This window comes from Bacillus rossius, chromosome 10 (genome assembly GCF_032445375.1).
Source record: "Bacillus rossius redtenbacheri isolate Brsri chromosome 10, Brsri_v3, whole genome shotgun sequence".
In the NCBI taxonomy this organism is placed as follows: Eukaryota; Metazoa; Arthropoda; class Insecta; order Phasmatodea; family Bacillidae; genus Bacillus; species Bacillus rossius.
In genome coordinates, this window is record NC_086337.1 from 40,891,987 (window position 1) to 40,912,762 (window position 20,776).

Sequence of the window (20,776 nt, forward strand, 5' to 3'; positions counted from 1 at the left end):
ACCCGTCTCCGTAGAATACGTGGAGAGGTGGCGGACGTCTCTCGGCCGTCTTCTTGTATTGCCCGGCGCCAGCTCTCTCGCGTAGAGCAGCCTCCTGAGGGGAGGCAGGGGTGGACCGTCCGGCCCGTGTAGCTGCCGAGGGACGTCTCGCGCGCTGGAGAAATGTGCTGTGCAGGCCAGTTGTGTTAGTCCACGTGTTTTGGCCCGCGGACACGCCAGATACAAAACAACACTCACGCACATGGTAAAGAAAACGATAAAAGAGATGATAACACACTGTAGTACAGAAATCAAAAGCGATAATAGCGGCGAGTTTATGGAGCGTCTCGCGGCCGCGTCTAGCCTCGAAGGTGGCTCGCACGGTACTGGAGACCAGGACGCCGACGCACTGCTCTCGCGCGCACAGAGCGGAAGTGACGTCATTCCCAAAGCCGCGGCGCGCTGCGGACAAGGCTGTGATCCGGGCTTAACCCAGAAGCACGGAGGTACGACGTCAAGGAAAGCAGGTAATGATGTAGTACGAAATGAGTAGGAAATACAGAACAACTAACATCATGTTTAGAAATTATAAAATAGCAAGATAAACATTATACGAAAATTATATATATATATATATATATATATATATATATATATATATATAAGTATACACACACACACACACCCCCACACACCTATGATTGGAATTCTGGGATACTGAGCTGTACTAACTCCTATCTATGGAATATCCTGTCCTTGAAATTTTGACGTAAAACGTTGCGTAAAACCTCTTTGCCGGGAAGTTGAATTACGTAAGGTTGTGTTTCTTCAATACAAGAGAGGCAAGCCTGAAGATTTTTGTGATGAAGATTGACAGATATATAAAATTTTGGAATGGCAAACAAATGCCGATTATTGGCCTGGGAACATGGCAGGTAAATGCTGCATGTACAAGTTTCGACCATTTCTATTTTAATAATACTTATTATTAAAAAAAATGCTTACTGAATTTTTTTTTGGAATTTAGTTCCTTTTATTTTTATTAAAGACCCTAAACTGCTCGATTAGTACTGTGTTAGGCAGTTCTGTTTCAATTAATTTTTTATTTTACATTCTGATATGTTTACAAATCATTTTCCAAGAGGGTATATTGATACCTAGTGGTTTACCTGTAGTTATTGGTTTTAATGACTGGCTAGGCTTACATATTTTAAATATTGTTAACAGTGTGGGTAGTTAACAGTTGGTTAGGTTATGTAAGCTTGTCATACTCTTGACCTCCCAGACTAGTTAAAACGTTCCGTCTAGTGTTTACATTCATGAACACTTGAATAACAGTTGGATAATGAAAAATAAAACTATGTAAGTTCCAAAATAAACGTTACTGTCGACGATTAGTTGCTTAAATAATGTATCTCGGACACCAGCTTATGTTAACTGTTTTTAATTAGTATTTCATGAATAATAACAGTCATCATGGCCGCTATTTTTAGACCAGGAGAACAAATACATGACTAATCTAGAGACAAGTCGCACATAACCTCTTCACTGACTCGAAAACAATAAAGTTACTGTTCTTGGGGACTAAAGGATGAATATTAAAATATAGTTTGTAAGTAAATCCAGTGGTCGCTTTTAACCCACAGTACAAGCCAACACACTCACATCCTTTTGTGGACTAATGCAGACGACTTTGTTTAAAAAATTCTCGTGGAAAGTTCTAAACGATGAGAAATAGTTGTTTATACAAGGTAGCGCCCGGACCACAGTCGCAAAATTCTCTCTTCAAAACATTTATATGTTAATTAAAAGCCTCTGCCTGACACATGACCTCTCGTTAATTAGTTCAGATGACTAACAAGGCTACGTGCAACTGTGGCATGTGCAGGACCTCTCAAACCAATCACATCACAACCCTTACAAAAACATAGCAGTAAACTAATTTACTACCCTTCGCAATGAGGTTTTTCCGGTAAAACTTACGACCAGAAATATTATAGTGTCTGGTGATATCATTTTTTTTAACCAATTACCAAATACCTGGGTAAAATATCAGCCAATCATGGCAAATGGCAACATGGCTTCGACTGACTCCGGAGTCTTTTCTCATGGTTACCGAGCACTATCTCTCTAATTATTACGCACCTGGCAAACTATCGCACCTGTTTGTTCAAACAAAGGGACATGGCAAAAAAAAAATACAAAAGAAAATTACAATAACATGCATCAAAGATCAAACAAGCAACGCTTATAAAATTTGTTAAAGCACGTAAAAACACAAATTCGCAAACGGGTAAAAATAACACTTAAGGGCATATTCACCATAAAGCAAGAGAATCATCAGAACAACATAAAGAGCATGTAGCAACGTAAATTATGATCTTAAAACATATGGCAACACAGGAAATACTTCTTAAAAGAAATAAAAAGCTCCTTTTTAAATGATACTGAACAACCTAACCATAGTACTGAACGTGAGATAACATAACAAATTGGTAATAAACTGTGCAACAAGGTAGCCTGGGTCTTTACAAGCTGTGTTTAAAATTATTTAAAATACATAAAATCAATGGTTCATTATGAATGACCAATTTAAAGCATAGCTGACAGAGCAAACCGTTGTTATAATTTATAGCATTTATAATGTAGCTAACCTAACCAACCAATCACACTTATTTCACAGTATTTATAAATAAGATAACCAAACATTCGCTTATTTTTACATAACCTAAGCAACTATTCTCACAGTTGTTTGTTACTTTTAATGAACCTAACCTTACTACTCAGTAAAATTACTTAATTTTTTCTATAGCCCTCTTAGAGAAGTCAGGAAGTGAAAAGAAAAATCATTTCAGAATTTTTATTCTTCTCATTCATTAGGCTAAAACTTTGACTAAATGTTTATAGTTGAACAGTTTGAGCCTGAATTGATACCGTTTCAAAAATTTTTAAATTAATTTTATCTTTTGATGCTTATGAAAGTAGTCATAGAGTAAATATTATAGTTTTTTAAAAATGTTTTTTTTTCTAAGCAGTTATTTTGTGAATTTTTATGATTTTAAATATTATTAAGTTTAAATGAATTAATGGTGCAAAATCTGTGGGAACAGGTTATTGCATGAAATTGCTACTAAAATTGAGCCTAGATTCAAAATGACTTGCAGATTAAAAAATTAAAACTTTTTTTTTTGTGTATTCATGGAGTTAGGTGTGGTGAGAAAGAAATCATGAAACTTAATCTGTAAAATCATCAAGCAACCAAATCTATAATTTGATGATTTCATGTGGAAAACACCAATGTGTAAATTAGTTTGTGGCTGTAATAAAATGTTATTAATTCGTAGAAGTGTTTTGTTTGATACCACCAACTATAAAGTGTGTTCTGTGAATTTGGTTTCAACTTTAAGCTGTGTATGAATTTTTGAGTGAATGTTCACATTGTCTGGTTGTTTAGAGCTACACAGTGTACCGAAAAGTATTTTAAACATTCTTTTTGAATGAATTTCAGTAATTTTCAACTCTTGTGAAAAAATGTAAGTGGAAAAAGTTTATGAAAAACTATAACCACATATTTTCCTTTTTTCCACTATGTACGAATGTTAATTAACATAATTTTTAAGATAAGTTGATATAAGTTACGTGATTATTTTTTTTTTTTAGATTGGTAGGTATTGTTTAAACGAAATTTTTATTCCTATCATAATTCTTACCCAACTCTCAAATTTTAAGTGAGACATAAGTGATAAAGAAAGACAAACTAAAGGTTATTTGGTTTTGATTATATATAAAAAAAAAGTTAATAAAATCTATTTGTGTATTTCTGTGAAATTTTAACAGTAAATATTTTCTGTTTTTTTTTTTTGTTTTTTTTTTTTCTAAAAATTTTCTGGTAAATTACTGGAAAATTTCCCCAAAAACACTTCCCCAGAAAATTTACATGTTTACTTGTGTGTTGTTCTAGGCATCAGATGAAGAGATCAGTGTTGCTGTGGATGCAGCCCTAGAAGCAGGGTACAGACACATTGACACAGCATATGTGTACGAAAATGAAGCTGCTATTGGGAAAGCACTGAAAAAATGGTTTGACTCTGGCAGAATAAAACGCGAAGAGCTGTTTATTGTGACGAAGGTGAGCGTTGTTTTGCAAATATATTTAAAAAAAAAGTGCTATTTGGTAAGTAGTCAATTCGTGTGATTTTGTAGATAAGCGGCTCTTACAAAAAAAGATGGAACTAAACAAGGAAATAATATTTTTAAATTTCTGCAAATATTGTGTTAACACATCGAACCACTGTGCCTGGTGTTTTCTTTCAATTTCTTTTCTTTTGTTAGTAGGGGTTTATGCACATCAACATAATATTTTGATTTTGTTTAATGTAACACAATAAGTGTTGGATAGTATGGTTTATTTTATCCCTGCTCTAGCACATGAAACACAACACAGCAAGTAGCGGTTTATTCATTAACACGGCCAACATATGACTCCATGCGGGGCCACCCTTAGTCCCGTTAGCTGGGTTTATTGTGTGCTTGCTTCCTGCATTTCTCGATCCAAAGGGGAGGGGAGATAGCATGCCTTGGGGAGTTATACAGTCAGTCAGTCACCAGGCTTCCCCCTCCCCCTCCCCCTCCTTTTACCCTCTTCTCCATGGTTGTAATTCATACAGTACAGTATAACTATGCTGAAACATTTTTAAAGGTATGGAGGGGAAAAAATGTTCACGTAAATTACAAAAATGATAACATTTTTAGGACTTTTATTTTATTATGCTATTTTACATGTATTAATTTTATGGACATGCTATGAATAATATTATGACAGTTTAGTTACAGTTAATTACCTTTTATGATTTTTCTTTCTGGAACCATTCAGACACTTACACAATTTCCAGTATTCATCAATTACAATGAAAAACTTATAATAAAAAAAGATGTTGCTAAAAGATATATTTCTTCCTTTAGTGTATAATTTGTAGGGTATTCACTTTAAAATCAGTGTAAGATTGTACAAATTCCTGCACAAATTTATTTAATAGGTAACTACCTACTTCGAATTGTAACAATGGAAAAAAATTAATAAATTAAAATTTTTGAAGTTTGTTGTGTGCAAGAAATATTTAAGTCTAAATTGTTTTACACAAAGAATTTATACCTTCTTTTATAAAGAAAATAATGGGACTGTAAAGCAGTGGTGTTGCAGTCAGAAATATTATATTAGCAGGAACATTATAAAGGCTATGAGTTTCAGGAAAGTGTTATACAGTAAAAGGTCTTTAATTTGGCACAATTCGGGAGCACAGCAGAGCGGATTAGCGATTTATTTCCAGGGTTATCGAATGTCAATATTATTTTAATGGTAATACCAAAATAAAATATATGCACAGTGCATTTCCTACATTTAAAATAAGTATGTAGTAATTAGCTGCTCAATCATACTTTGAATGTATACAGTTGTAATATTGTGTGAGAAATCTGAACACCAGCGGGTCAATCGGTGCTGGATCACAGAATGTGCCAAAAAGATGAATGTTTGATGCAAGGGCACATATCTGTAGGATTCGCAGGGGGCGGGGGGGGGGGGGGGGGGGGGGGGTCGTGCGGCCTGAGAGTTTTGTGCGTGGAATTAACCAAACAAGTTCTGGACAGGATGTTTGTCTGTTGTATACTGCTCATATTTTTGCTTATTTACATACAATAGGCAGAAAACTTAATAGTGTACAGAAAGTTTCCCAATAAAACATAGTTTTGACATTTTCTTTTATCCAGCATCTTTTATTCTCAGCTACTGTTTAGCAAGCACAGGAAGGCCCCCCCAGAGAGGGGCTACTTAATTCCAAGGAGAGGCGGGTTCCCGCCCCGTCTCGGGATTTACACCCATGGTTTGATGCCAAATTAAAACTAGTCAATTTACTGCATTGAAACATAATAATTGACATGACAACGTCTAATAAATCGATGAATGCCGTTTGCACGCACGAAAAAGTGTCCCGTAACGCACATTGTCCGTTATGCTGTGTCCCGTTATGCTCGTACGCTTGCGCCGCATCTATCTATCTTCCACTCGATTGAAACAACCATCGATTTGACTTTTTCGAGACACATTAAACTTGAAACACTCCAATTTGTTTCCTACTTTTCCTATCATCGTCCTGTCCTTAACAGAATAACACAGATTGGAAGAAGTTAAATAGCAAACATGTATAAAAGTTATAGTTAAAATAATCTCTTCATTAAAGTAATAAACATATTTGAATTAATGAGTGCAAATAAAAGTAAATTTATCAATTAAACTGTAGATTTCATTTCACTCCTTCTTTGTATCCATACAAAATAGTGATATTTCAATAAAAATGATTCAATTTTATTCATAGAAGTATGCAATCATTTCATCAATGTTTTGTTATGACGTCACGTTAAACTATCGTCCGTAAACCGACTTTACAGGCAAACCATTTTTTTTTTTAATTTGTTGCCATGTGTGGCATGGAATTTTTTTTTTTTGTGTTTTAGCAAGTTTTTTTTTTTTAAATAGGGTTGCATGTGACAATAATCTGTGCTGTGCTATTTTGATTCCACAGCTGCCGATGACTGGTTTCCAGCCGGAAAAAGTTGAGAAGTACTTGAACAAATCACTGGCAGCTCTGCAACTCTCCTACGTGGACTTGTACTTGATTCATTTCCCTTGCGGCCTTGTCGACAAGGAAGGTAACTTGTTCCCAGTGGATGAGGCGGGAAACTTGCTGATAGATCCCACAACTGACCACGTCGCCTTGTGGAAGGTACCGTTGTTCGTCTCGTTTGTTTTTATTCAGTTTAACATTTCGTAGTTTGGAATGTTGTGCTACCCAGGTATGCAGGCAAGAGTGTTTGTGTGAATCCAAGCGTGGCATGCAGGTAGGTGAGTTGTTAGGAGTGGTTCTCGAACCACCCAGGCGTGCACTAGACTGAACGTGTGACTGTAAACAATAGGCCTGTGCGAGGTACAATTTTTTTTTATGCGAAGCATTTATCAAATTGAATGTTTAAAATATTTGTGAATTTCATTCGAATTGCTAATATTCATCTCTGCAAAGCTACATGACACTTTTATGTGAAATACAGGATTGAAGTAAATTATATAATGGTTTAATGTTTGAAACTGATTAACTAATTAGGTCCTAAATATGAAATCATTTAATAAAAATTATAAAATAACACAACATAATATTAATATTGAGCTTTCATAGAAGCAAACGTTGTGCCATCTTTTGATTTTTTTTAAAGTAACCAACACTATTCGTGGTAAATATTTACAATGCAAAAAAAAAAAGTAATTTTATAAGTAAATGCTAGTCTTCCAATGTTTTAAAGCTTTGCAACAACCGGAAAGATTCGTATCAGAAGCAAAACTACACATATAAACGTAAGCTTCATATTAAACGAATACGTAGCATATTTTCTGGCTAAGTCAACTCAAATATTAAAATGAGCGTTGATTGGTTCACTTAGTCGAAGCTTCGCTCAGGTCTAGTAAACAATGCATGCAGGGAACGTCGGTGGCTTGTACAGGACTGAGGATCGTGCCCGTGATGAGATCATGGTGGATTAAGGATTACCATTGTTGAGCAGTTAAATATGGGAGCCAGTTTATACATCTAGCTTAATAAAGAAGAATTTGGGTTCATCTATTCCTGTGGCAAAATCTCAGAAGTGTAGATATAAAAATTGAAAAGATGAATCTCATGATAATTTTTAGTACTTTCATTCTTGGGTTTTAGTCATTTTAAATGGTCAATCATCGTATCTATTTAATAAAATCGATTTAGCATTTTTTCATGTATTTTGGGTCTCATAATTTTAACTAGTGGTACTATTTGTCATGAATCTGCATGCAGGGTCATGATAGAGTTTTTTTAAGTATAAAAACTTGTTCATGTTGTAATGGAGTGCTTGTAGTGAACGCCGCACTAACTGGCTCTAATACACTCAACCCCATTGTGGGAATTGAACCTCAACCTCAGGACTAAATGTCTGGTGCTCAGTCATTGTACCATTGAGGCTGGCTGTAGGGTTAAGGGTGACCTTCCTGTGTTCTTTCTGGGTGCAATGGTAGTTGAGTTTTAAGAAAGCATGTTTCCAACTACATAAAGCAATTTTGGTTTGATTCTGTGTGGGGAGTAGTCAGGATTTTTTTAATTAGTGGTAGATGTGGTGAATGTTGCAGTGGGTTTGTTGGGGTACGGTACACTGCATTAAGTCAGTGTGCCATTCTCATCTCATGATAGTCTCTAATGACCCCGATGTCAACAAGATAAAAAGTAAAACCTTCTTAAGGAAATCCCACTTAAAAAAGTGTTCCTGCATTGTAAGTTTTAAAAAAATTAGCACTTTATATATGTGCCTACATTTTAGCCCTCCTAATAAGTTATTTTCCTGTTGAGAAGTCTAAATTTTTAAGTACTTTGTGAAACTCCGTAACAGTGTTTTTACTGTGTTGATTTTTCTCGTAGGCAATGGAGGCACAGGTGGATGCAGGCAAGGCTCACTCCATTGGCTTGTCGAACTTCAACGCCCGCCAGATAGAGCGCGTCGTGAAGGCTGCGAGGATCCCGCCCGCCAACTTGCAGGTGGAGCTCCACGTCTACTTTCAGCAGAGGGAGCTGGTTGACTTCTGCAAAGCCCTCGACATCACAGTGTGTGCGTACGCACCTATTGGTTCTCCAGGGTTGTCCCAGTTCATGGATAAAATCGGCGGAGACAAAAGCAGGTGAGAATGTTTTGAAACTTGTAAGGTAATATTAGTTGCTGTAACTCTTAGTATAATATGACATTATTCTTTTAAAGATATAAAAGTTTAAAGTAGCTCAGATCCATGTGTGAATTGCGGGAGACTGTCTTTGAAACGTGGTACGTGTTTTGAATGGGAAGTATGGGCAATGTTTGTGTTTTTTTTTTTTGTTTTCATTTTTATAGTACTATGTGCTGTATGTTATAGGGATGGATAACTTATGTTCATTGGGTTAGAGATCATTTCTTTTTAAGGTAATTTATAAAACGATAACTTATCGTTAGTCAAATTCTAAACTTAATTGTTCTGTGGAGTTTAGATTCTGGAATTGATTTAATAGTATTGAGATGTTAAAGGCTCCAGTAGTCTTGCTGTTTTTGAAGTCTTGAAAATTAAAGTAGGATTTTACATTGTGTGGTTATTGCACAAAGGCTTAAGGCATCTTAAGAGTCTGAGTTTGTAGATTTAACTAAAACAGGATTACAGTTTTTTTGGGTGTTGTAATAAAAAGTATGGAAACCTCTTGCACCCAGGTAAGCTGACTGCAAAGAGTCCTTTGATATTGATGTTCCTTGCAGGAAGAAACTAGCAGTGAAGTAATTTCTTAATTTTTAAAATTTTAACATGTGCATATCAACAGAGATATATTTTTTTTTTCATTGCTATTCCCTCATTCTCTCATGTTTAAAATTTGTGAATATATGAAGCAAGCCACATCATACTGTAGTTTTGTCACGTTACTAAACTCTTTTAACATTGTATTCTGTATGATGGCAACATGTGTTAGTAAAGTGTATTTTGTGTTATGGTCACAGCTTGCCCAGTCTCAGTCCATTGTCGGATCCTGTTGTGAAGGAAATTGCCCAGAAGCACAAGAAGACAACGGCACAGATCCTTCTGCAACATATAATGCTGCGTGGAATTGCTGTAATTCCAAAGAGTGCAAATCCAGAAAGAATCAAACAAAACATTGAGGTATATTTAAAATTCCTATTCAGAGAAAGTAAAACATTGTAGGCTAACATTTTACTGAGTTTAATGATCGTGTTCTGCAAGCAAATTTGTGCAGTTAAAACCAGGTTTTTTTAAACTTATTTGTGATTTAAAACTTGTTAGGACATACAGCCATTTTTAAAGTATATGTTTTAAATGTATGTTCAGTTATTTTTACTAACCATTTTTATTGCAGATCATATATAATCAAAAATCTTTTGTCTTTGAGGAAGTTTATAGTTTTTGTTATAATACTCTATTAGTAAGGACCTTGAAAAACTATAAATAAAATGATCAAAAGCTGTCTTAAAAATAAGGTAAAAGTGGTGCAAAAAGTTGATAATAATACATAAAAAGTGGTGTAAAAAATGTAACGTTACCGTACTTCTAAAATTTTGTATATGAAATGTTTATTTTTGCCTATTATCCCTTCTATATGGTTTTTTTATACACCATAATAAGTTGAAACGTAGTAATTTTTGGTTAATTCTGAGGAAAGATTCTCATTTCCAGAAAATAAGTAAAAATTCTAATTTTTTGTTTACTTCCTGGCATTTTTTGTCAATCATTCTCTAAGAGGGTGTTTGGATACTAAAAGTAGTTTATTATTTTAACAAGTGTTTGGGTTACTTGACTGTGTAAACAGTTGGTTAGGTCGCTGCTAGGCCTGTGCACATATCATTTTTTTTTAGATTATATCAAATACAAATACGAAGATCAAATTATTCTTGAATACAAATATCAAATTTGAATAGTAATAATTAGAATCCCACAATTTTTTTTTTTCAAATATAACAAATATATATTGAAACAAAAAGTAAATGTGTAGTGTAGTGACTTATGGGAAATTAGATTTATAATACTAAAGTGAATGGTTGGTTAGGTTAAGTAAGTTACAATTAATATAGGTAAAATTTTATTGAAATATTAAAATTTTCAAAGGAAAATATAGACAGTTATATTTCATGGTAATCGAAATAGGATCTGCAAAATAGTATTTTAATAAACAGTGCAAAGCAGTATGTGTGAAGAAACTTCAAGAGGGTGGGTTTGAAAAGAATATACAGTGGACAGTTAAAAATGATGTAGGTCTAAAAAAAAATTTTTAAAATTGTTTGTTTGAATTTTTCACTATGTGAAAATAAATCATTATTAATATTAACATTCATGGATTAAATATTTTGGCCTGTTTTAACTAAATTGTAGGAACATAGTAGTTGCTAAGAATGTACCTCTCTTTTTCTGTCCAGTATATATTATATGCTTGGTAAAAGAGGCAAAGTTTTTATTCCCTTGTTAGTGTGACTTTTTTTTTTTTGGCCATGTGACAAAATAAATTGCTTGAACTGTCACTACGCTAGTGTATTATCCACCAGAAAAATGTTGACATTGGTTGTTAGGCTTTAGCTTGTTGTGAGTTTGTGACCAAATGTTTTCCATGAGATCAATACAAGTTTTTTCTCTTTGCCGCCCCGTTCTAAACAAAACTAATCTCAGACATCGCATGCCATGTTTCTACCTTCTGATCTGAAAACTTTCCACTTTAACACCCCTACAGTGTTTAGTTTTTAATGTACACTTAATTATCCTTATCAGTATGCTGTTGGTTATACATATATGTTTTTAAGGACTCTGTTCTTCATAGTGTGTATAAGTAATGGTTCCGATTCCGAATTACTGTGTTAAATCCACTTTTCTAAATTAGTCTTCTCAAAATATGTGGCCAGATGTAGCAAAATACTACATATAAATAACCCTAAAACATTACTAAGATCCTGTGAAAATTTTGTCCCTGCCCAACGAGAAAATTTTCTGTGTTCCCGAAATTTTTCTACACTTATGAGATCCCCCACAGCCATATTCATAAACAACTAAATATTTGTTTTTTCGAAGTGTTAGTATTCAAAATTGAATCGAATATGAATAATAAACTATTTTTTTTTGATATTCGAAAATTATTCTGCTTCCCAAACTACTTTATTACTTTGTTAATAGATGCAGACATAGTAAGTTGTATTAAAATTTAGTTTTGTTTAGGCAGTGTTTTTTATTGTTTTGTTTGTAATTGCCAACGTTCCAGTTTCCTCTTGTTTATTTATTTCAAGAAGTCCTGGTTAATTTTAGTTCTCATTTATGTTGCTTTTGTTATGATACAAGGAACTTTTTGTTATATGAAATATTTAATCCTCATTCAGGGTGGCCAGCCAACCGGGAAATCGGGAAATACGGGAAATAGCCAGGATTTCTTAAAAAAACCAGGAATACCGGGAATCAACCAGGAATTTTTATTAGAACCGGGAATTTTTTTATGAAGTAACAGTTACAATAACATACGGCTGTTAAATGATCACGTTCACCACCCGTCGAAGCACGACAGCGTGCTCGTGTGCTATATTTTGTGAAAGTTAATTTGTTCATATTGCATTTAAAAACTTTTGTAGTACGTAAGAAACCGTTAACAATTCAGACTTCCATACTTATTATGTTTCTGTATTCAAAAGCAACAGCATTTTGGCTGAAAACGTTGTTGTAGGGTGGTAGTAATTTCTCGCACTGCATGTTGGTAGCACTAGTTTTGTATGTATATTTGTTTCTACTTTGCGCTCATGTTGTTGCGTCACGGTATCACGGATACTTTTCTCGAGTTTTTTTAAAAAGTTTATTTGTGCGGGACGTTGTTTTGAATTTTTTAAACTAACATGTAATTGGCGCAGACTATCAAAATGTGAACGAGTTCGGTCACCACGTACAATGACAAATATACGGAAGAGTTTGAATGGGTGGAGAAAGATCCAAAGTGCAGGACACACGCTATTTGCAATTTGTGTAATGTTAAAATCAATATCGGTAGCATGGATGGGAAGAACAGCATTAGCCAGCCACGCAAGAGAGGCAAAACACGTGCGTTTGGTGTCAAGTAATTTTTGTGACGTGAGATTATAAATTTTTTGTTGGTGGTAGGTTTTGTTTTAAGCAAGTTCATTGATTTAATTTTTAAGCCTATAGTTAAGTTGTCTATTGTTTAACGCCAATAAAACATCATATTGTGTGTGCTTTGTGTAACAAAAATGCAAATTGTAGGCAAATATTAATAAAAACCACCCTTGAAAAAACCTGGAAAAAACCAGGAATTTTATTATCCCAGAAGAGTGGCCACCCTGTCATTGTGATAATAGTTACTTCAAGGTGAATTGTTTGTAATCTGATTTTGTGCTCAGGTATTTGACTTCACACTTGATGAAGAAGATGTCAAAAGACTGGATTCCTTAGATAAAGGAAACAAAGCACGTTTATTCAGCGGTGACATGTTAAAAGGGTAAGCAAACCACTGTTCTTGAACCAAAGTTCAGTGAAACCTTGTTAATATGATATTGATTAATCCAAAACCCTTGTTATTACAAACCTTTTAAAATCCCAGAAAACATGAATAAGATGTTAAGTGTTAATTCGTACGAAATACCTGGTAATATGTAATTCGAAGTTCCATTGTGGCCCAAAACTAGTTATGCGTTTATTTAAGATCTAATAATACAAAGCTTTCAAGTGAAAGCCTGTATTTGCATTCTCGGTATTTATGTTTCCTGCAATTAATGACATTTTCTTTAGGTCCCAATTACATGTTAAATGCAATGCAATATTTTCCCTCAAATTACACCGCAAAAATTACTTTCTTCCTGCTATTCACATCTTGTTTACTACATAAAAACCTGGTTTTTATTTACGTAAAACTAATTTAAGATTTTCTCACACAAAAAATTTCCAATCAAATATGATCAAATGTTTCAATCCTGCCATTTTCTCCTTAAGATGTACAATGTATGTTATTATTCTTGACGTTGAAGTTTCTTGTATAAAACTCTAAACTTTTTTTTTAATCTATCAAGTGTTTTAATGATAGTTTGATATTGTAAAATAAGAAAATGCTTAAATTGTGTTTAATATGGTGGCTCAAAAGACAATAAACAAATAAAAATGAATTAAATAAAGCTTTACACCTTCTTTTAAAACCATAACTGGGTAGAATTGAGTGTATTCGTGCAAGAAGACTAATTTTAACAATAGTTAATCACATAGCAAGGTAGGCGGGGTTTAATGAATTGTAAAATTACATTTTTAATAGCAACAGATGTTGAGAAAATGAGTTTTCTTTTGTGTGGACCTAGGCTCAAACAGAGAAGCAAAATTTTCTTTAACTTTTTTTTTTTAACTAGCTCTCTAAACTACCTATATTCTTGTTACAAATTTAGGATACAGATAAAAGTTCACTGTTATTAGTATTGATGTTTACATTTCATTTATTCACCAAATGTATCTTATATTGCCACATGAATTAACATATATGTTTACTTATATATTTGATGAAATTACATGTCCTTAAGTATTGATTGGCAACAGAATACAAATATATGTTGTTTGTTCTATAACATTAATCATTTAGTTGGAAATTTATTTATCAGTTTTAAGGAAATTTTGGAGTAGCAATGCCACACTAGTAGTGGAATTTATACGTTATAGTGAAAATTATAATACTGTTAAGATTTACCGCGGGTTCGTAAAGGATAGCCCAATTAAATATTTTTATCACACACACAGTTTTATTTATTGCCACTACTTAAGTCCCTTACAAATAATCTAAAATGTCAAATAATCAAATACACTTAAAAATGTTGCTTCCCCAGTCACTCGTTTCTTACAATCCGCACACCTCGCTGGGCCGCACTTCTGGCGCAACTCTACTGCAGCACCCCTCGTGGGTCTCTGCCGCGGGACTCCGTCGCCGTCGTCACACTTGCCTTCGCCGAGGGTCTGCTCAACGCCTCGCTCTGAACTCCGCCGCGCCCGCGACACCATTGCCTGGAAACTCCGCCGCGGGAGAGCTCCCGACTCCACTGAACTCACTCACTCCCTGCCCTGGAACCATCGTCCAAGGACTTCGCCACTCTGCCGCACCCGTGGCACTGTCGCCCTGGAAATCCGCCGCGGGAGAGCTCCCACCTGAACTCTGAACTGACTCTCTCTCCTGCTCAGGCTGACGCCCTCTTTTTGTATATCAGCTGCCATTTCTGGAACTCATGAGCGCGGCCGGGGCCAGTCGCATCATTCCGCGCCGACACAACGGCAGAAATCTCTCGAAACAAGTGTCGGCGGCTCGCGTAACTCCGCAGCTGTCAGGTTTAAGTTACGTGTCAAAGGCAGGGCGCCGCGCGGGAAGTAGTGGGAAGGAGGGGGGAAAGCTACAATCCTTGTTATCTTCCAGGTGTGCGCGGCGCATATCATGTTGCGCCAGCCGCCAGCCAGCTCTGCACCTGCACGTGTCTACTGTTTTTGTTCCATAGCCGTAGTGGAGCGCAGGTTGGCATCATGTTTGGTTAGGTTGATGCCTGTATCAAGTCCGTGCACTTAGATAAGTATCGATCGCTAGCCAATTGCATTCAGCGCACACCCTCTCGTCTCTTGCAGAGTGAACTAATTTAAAGGCTCACACTCTTTCGTGTTTAGTGTGTACTTCAATGTTGGTTATCGTTATGCTACATTAGTTCTTTGTCGAATATGGTTCACACTTTTTGTGATTTTGTTTTAAGTTGATCCTACTAATATTATAAACTTGAAAGTTTGTAAGTATGGATGTTTGTTACTCTTTCACGTAGAAACTACTGCATGGATTTGAATAAAATTTGGCCTACAGCTAGCTTATAACCTGGATTAACATATAGACCCCATATTAATATGAAATTCCATCCCTAAGGGAGTGAAAAAGTGATAATTTCATTTTATAACAGAAAAAATCATAGGTGATAGACATACAAATAGTGAGTGAGTGTCATTTCTCTGTGTCTGACACACGATCATACACATAGTAAGGTCTGGCAAATTAATATTTTTCTCCTTGGTGAGACCAGCCCGCTTAGTGGAGCTTGCAGCGGCTAGCAAAATAAAGGCGCTAATAACAGTTTTGTTCTTAACTTCGTCAATAGATAGAGTTGCCTTGAATTTTAAACGCACCATCGTTTGATGCGTTTGTCATGTCTTTAATTTTAGTTTGTTTGTGCCGTATGCGTTTCAATACCATTCATCTGATTGTGATGAAATTTTGGTGATTTGTTATGTGCATGCCCATGAAGGTTACTGAGACAGTATAACTATTTTTCAATAGTGGGAGCACGAATCGTGTCAAAAAATGTGTTTATTTCATTTTATATAGCGGCACTTCGTCTGTTTTTGTTGTATAAGTGCGCACGCATGACACAACTTATTTAAATATAAAAGAGAGACAGAGATAGTGATATATATATATATATATATATATATATATATATATATATATATATATATATATATATATATATATATATATATATATATATATATAGAGATATAGATAGAGACGGAGAGATAAGTGGAGATAGAGCGAGGTATAGAGAATGAAATGGGTTAGATAAAGAGATATACCTATAGATGTATAGAGACATATATAGAAGATATAGAGATAGTGGGAAGTATATATGTAGATACAAAGAGATAAATATAGATGTAGATAGAGATAAATATATATAGAGAGATATATAGATGATTTGTATATGTGGAACTACTTCAAACATATTACAAAACAAAACTGAATGAGGCATTGCAATGCAGGCAGAGTATTAGGTAGATAATGGAATCTTTTCAATATTAGTAATCTCTTATTTTTCAGCTTTTTTCTATATTGCTTTATAAAGTCTAAATTACATACAGACCAGGTAAATAACTATAAACTGGCAGAACAACGTCTGTCAGGATCTGAAAGTGATATAAATTAATTTTCACACTTGACATTCAAATTAAGAAGACAATTACTCTACACCCTGTGTTCAGCCCGAGCAACGCCGGGTATTGCAGCTAGTACAAAATATTTTTGTTTCATAATATTGATTTTCTATTTATAGAGGGTCAACTAATATTGAGATTAAATACAAAAGTAGAGTATTTGTTTGCTGTGTAGATTCTCATTCCAAAACTTTTAAAAACCTAAAAAAATTTTACATGCTTGTTCAACCATATAATACAAATAAGATGTATTAATTTACTTAACAATAAATTTAAAATTTTTGTGGTTTTTTATGTCATATATTTGGGGCATGGCTTCATTAATGACGATATATTTTCTTTAATGTAAAGTGAAAGTATATATTGAATAAAGAATACATACACGAAGGAGCTACTTACGTATTAGAGGAATTAAAGAGTTTTCCCTCAATTTACACTTTCCTGCAATATGATACTGAAACAATCAAAGCCTTGACCAGTTGTGTGGCTTTGTTCAAAGTGTGTTTAAAAAAATGAGAAACAAACCAAATAGTTTTTTTTTTCCCTTAAATATTCTCAGTGATCTATTACCTATTAGGTATATAATAAGTTGTTGGAAATAACCATCCAAAATTGTAAATAATTTTATGTTTACTTTCAAGAAAATGCTCTTATTCAGGTTTGTAGTACATAGTACTATAAGAACGCACATATTTTTCTTTTGTTTTGACATTATGTACAAATTATGTGTTGCCGGGAAGTTTGGGCATTACAAACCTTGTTATTATAAAGTGAGTAAATTTCTGTCCCCTCAGGTTTGTATTAGTGAGGTTTCACTGTAATTTGTTTAAGCAATGCCTAAGAGTTTTACTAGTAGCAGGTGCGTTGACAAGATTAAGTATTTTTGGGAAGAATATATTTTTCTTTGAAGTTAATTTTATTATTCACGGTATTCAAAGGGGGGGGGGGGGGGGGGGAGTTGATGATGCATCATAATATTTTCATTTGGCTACGTGTCTCTACTGATGGGATTGAAAAGTTTTATATATATGGGGTGTAGTTTCTAAAGCAGGGAGAATCCCAGTTTTTCCAGCAAAACTGGGAAGGGTCTTTCTTGAAACGTTTTCAGAAGATTGAATTCCAGTAATATACATGTACATGACCATGTAGCAAACTGTGTAACAACCCAGATTACAGCCTTCCTCATACAATCCAGTAATAATAATTTGTTATAAATTTTTTGTCATATTTCAGGTTAGGTTTTCATGTGGTGTAAAATTTTTTTTCCTTTAGATGTTGTTGTGAACGAAATTCTCCAGGTTTATTGTTGTTATTTTTAAAATTAATAAGTTTATTTTTGAAGTAATTTTTTTTTGTTTTGCTGGCCTCTTTGTGTTGGAAGGCGTGCTGACGTGATTCTCCTTTGTTTTTTTCCACGACCCGGGCTTTGTTTCACACGCTAGGCATGTGAGTCACGGTCACGGGAGTGCGAGAAAGGTACAAAATCGCTGCGTTGTGGGAACAGAGGTAAGCATTTCGTGGAAGCCTCTGTTGCCATGTGCCGTGATTGGCTGAGAATTACGTCAGCGAGCCCAGGACACTGCCCGCACAAAGGGAAGGAAGGCTGTAAAATTCAGCCATTGTCAGAGGCCGAGCGGTGGCTCCGTGTTTGATCTTTTCTTAATGTACATTTCAATTTTTTTTTGTTTTCTGTTTGTTCTGTTGATATATTTGATTTTAATTAAATAAAAGAAAAGATAAATACATCGAACGTTGTGTATAAATTACTTCTTTCTTCGTGACCTGCAACCTGTATGTTCCATTCATCACCATAATTTGAGCTAGCCGGAGGTGGTGAGTAGTGACAACTGGTTTTTGAAAACTATTTTCTAAGAAAGCACTGCACTCTTAATACATGCACACAATCAAAAATGCATCATTTTTAGCAGTTAAAAATCATCTGCTATTCGTGAGGTGAAAAACATTCATGGTCACATCATAAACTAACCCTTTATTCAGCATTTGAAACATACATTAAATGATATTGTCACAAATCAGTAGCGAATTTATCTTTTACAACGAGTGAAAATACATATTTTATATATAAACAAAATTGGTTTTAACTGTGTGTTAAAAGTGTAAATATGAGCTAATTTCTTCACTGTTTCATCAAATATGTTTTTTTTGTTTGAGCCTTATTTTTTTTTATTTTACTAAAAATAATCTGCCTCTATCAATGTATAAAATAACTTAATTTGAGCCTATACACTAAAAACTACAATATTTTATTTTAATACCTAGTATTTTGAAATTTTTAATTAAAAATAATTTCTAATTCCATCCCGTTTCCTGCGGGAAAATTCTTTCCTGACTGAAATTTTCCCAAACCAAAATGCCCACCTCATCTAATTTGGTAATTTTATAATGCCTTCCATTTTGTTATTAGATATAGGAAATTAATATAAAGTTTTATGCGGTACACTAAGAAAATGTTTTTACTTATTGTCAGTGTATTGTTATGAACGCAGACAGGACCGCGACATGCGCAGCCCTTCACAACCACTGGCGTCATGCGCCGTTCACTGATTTAAAGCATGCCATGCGTGCCTGGCCGGATAACAAGAGTCGTCGCTACCCCCTCCCCCTCTGCTCCCCACGCATTGTCCTGCCTATGGCTAGTATCACCTTTAGCGGCCTTGGAATTCCGGGCTTCTAGAGGCCTCCATGCGGAGTGCCGCGAATAAACACCGCCTTTCTCGATGTATCAGGTGTGTGGTCCAGGGGCATAGGAACCGGGGGGGACAGGGGGGACGAGTCCCCCAGAACTTTTTGGGTAGAGGGGACTGTCCCCCCAACTTTCTAGACCGTGATATTTTTATTTTATAATATTATTCTGCCCAACTTTATTTGTAATTTCTTCACTGTCAAATTTTATCTTAAGGAAACAATAATAATTTTAACATCGATGTATCCAATGGTTAGATACAAAAAGTGCTTAAAAAGCGCTATTTTGCACTTTTAAAATCAAAATTTTCCGGTGGAGGACCCCCGAACCCCCCGTCTTAGTAAGAGGGGAATGGGTTTACATGACATCAAAATCATTATTTGTCCCCCCAACTTTATGAACACAGCTACGCCAATGGTGTGGTCTGACCGCGATGATGCGACTTGCTACAGCTGCTCTCACCGGTTCGAGAAGGGCACCTCGGGTACTTAAGCAGCAACGCTGGCCTCCGCGACGGAATCCCGCGACAGTTCCGCGAGTGAAGGGAAGTGCAACACCAGCGAAGAGGGTGGGAAACTCCATTCAGAGTTGCACGACGCGGTGTGACAGGATCAAGAGAGTGCGACTTGAGTAGCACGAGACTGTGTGTGTGGACAGGCGTGAGGTAAGGGGCGAACCACTGTAGAGCCTAGCTCCAGTGAGGAGTGAGAACTGTGGACCTTGACAGACATTGAGTGACTTGCGAATAAACTTTTGTAAGTGCCAGTGAGTGGTGATCAGACATTTTTAGGTACAATTATTTATATTAGTAATTAATAAAACTGTGATAAAACCTAATTGGGCTATTACTTACGAACCCAGTTCTCCCCACATAGGTTGTAACATTATTAAGTATACAAGAAAGTTTCACTTCTGTTATAATGATCCTTAATTTTCTTGTTTTTTAAAAGTACCTGTTAAATAAATACCTGTTAAAAAACACTGCTTGCTAGAAATATGAATAATGTCAGATATACCTACTTTTTAATTTTGTTAACAGTACATATTACATGTATGATGTTTGGTTATTTTTTTCAGGATCAGCAAGCATCCAGAATATCCATACAAAGATGCTTATTGAATCTGTCACCTCGATATTGCTTGTAAAGTAATATTGACAGTTCAGAGCTATGTTCAGTTTTTGTATGTGGACCTTTTTTTAAAATTTTTTATTCAATTTTATTTTCTGTGGAAGCACGAAAATCTTAATACTATGTAGCTGGTGTCAGTCTATCATGTTAAGTGTTAATTTCATCTTTCAGTGAAGATTGTATACTTTATTCCATCCATGAGCATTTAACATTTTATTGAATATGTGTAAAGTATTTTTAATGATAAATTTTTATATATCTCTTGAATGTTAAATATATTTTTATAATGTTTTTTTATACAAATTAAAAATCATTAAAAATATTTTGAAATGTTTAAATGTTTGTATTGATTCAATGTTCGAAAGGACTGCACTAATTTGTGTATCTCCTTTCTTG

At 34.9% G+C, this 20,776-nt stretch overlaps 1 protein-coding gene across 1 annotated transcript; it reads left to right on the forward strand.

The window, feature by feature from the left end:
- The first annotated feature begins 726 nt into the window (after window positions 1-726).
- On the forward strand, window positions 727-20,718 carry LOC134536016 (1,5-anhydro-D-fructose reductase-like). The gene is made up of 7 exons (XM_063375511.1): window positions 727-914; window positions 3,941-4,108; window positions 6,558-6,758; window positions 8,469-8,725; window positions 9,562-9,721; window positions 12,958-13,055; window positions 20,328-20,718. The coding sequence occupies exons 1-7, from the start codon at window positions 843-845 to the stop codon at window positions 20,368-20,370; spliced, it is 999 nt and encodes a 332-aa protein (XP_063231581.1). The 5' UTR covers window positions 727-842; the 3' UTR covers window positions 20,371-20,718.
- The last annotated feature ends 58 nt before the right edge of the window (window positions 20,719-20,776 follow it).

Bases quoted from the DNA above. Each gene is read 5' to 3' on its own strand.
- LOC134536016 (XM_063375511.1), top strand. From the start codon at position 843: ATGAAGATTGACAGATATATAAAATTTTGGAATGGCAAACAAATGCCG. The intron at 915-3,940 runs GTAAATGCTGCA...GTGTTGTTCTAG, and splicing joins TTGGCCTGGGAACATGGCAG to GCATCAGATGAAGAGATCAG. The intron at 6,759-8,468 runs GTACCGTTGTTC...TTTTTCTCGTAG, and splicing joins ACCACGTCGCCTTGTGGAAG to GCAATGGAGGCACAGGTGGA.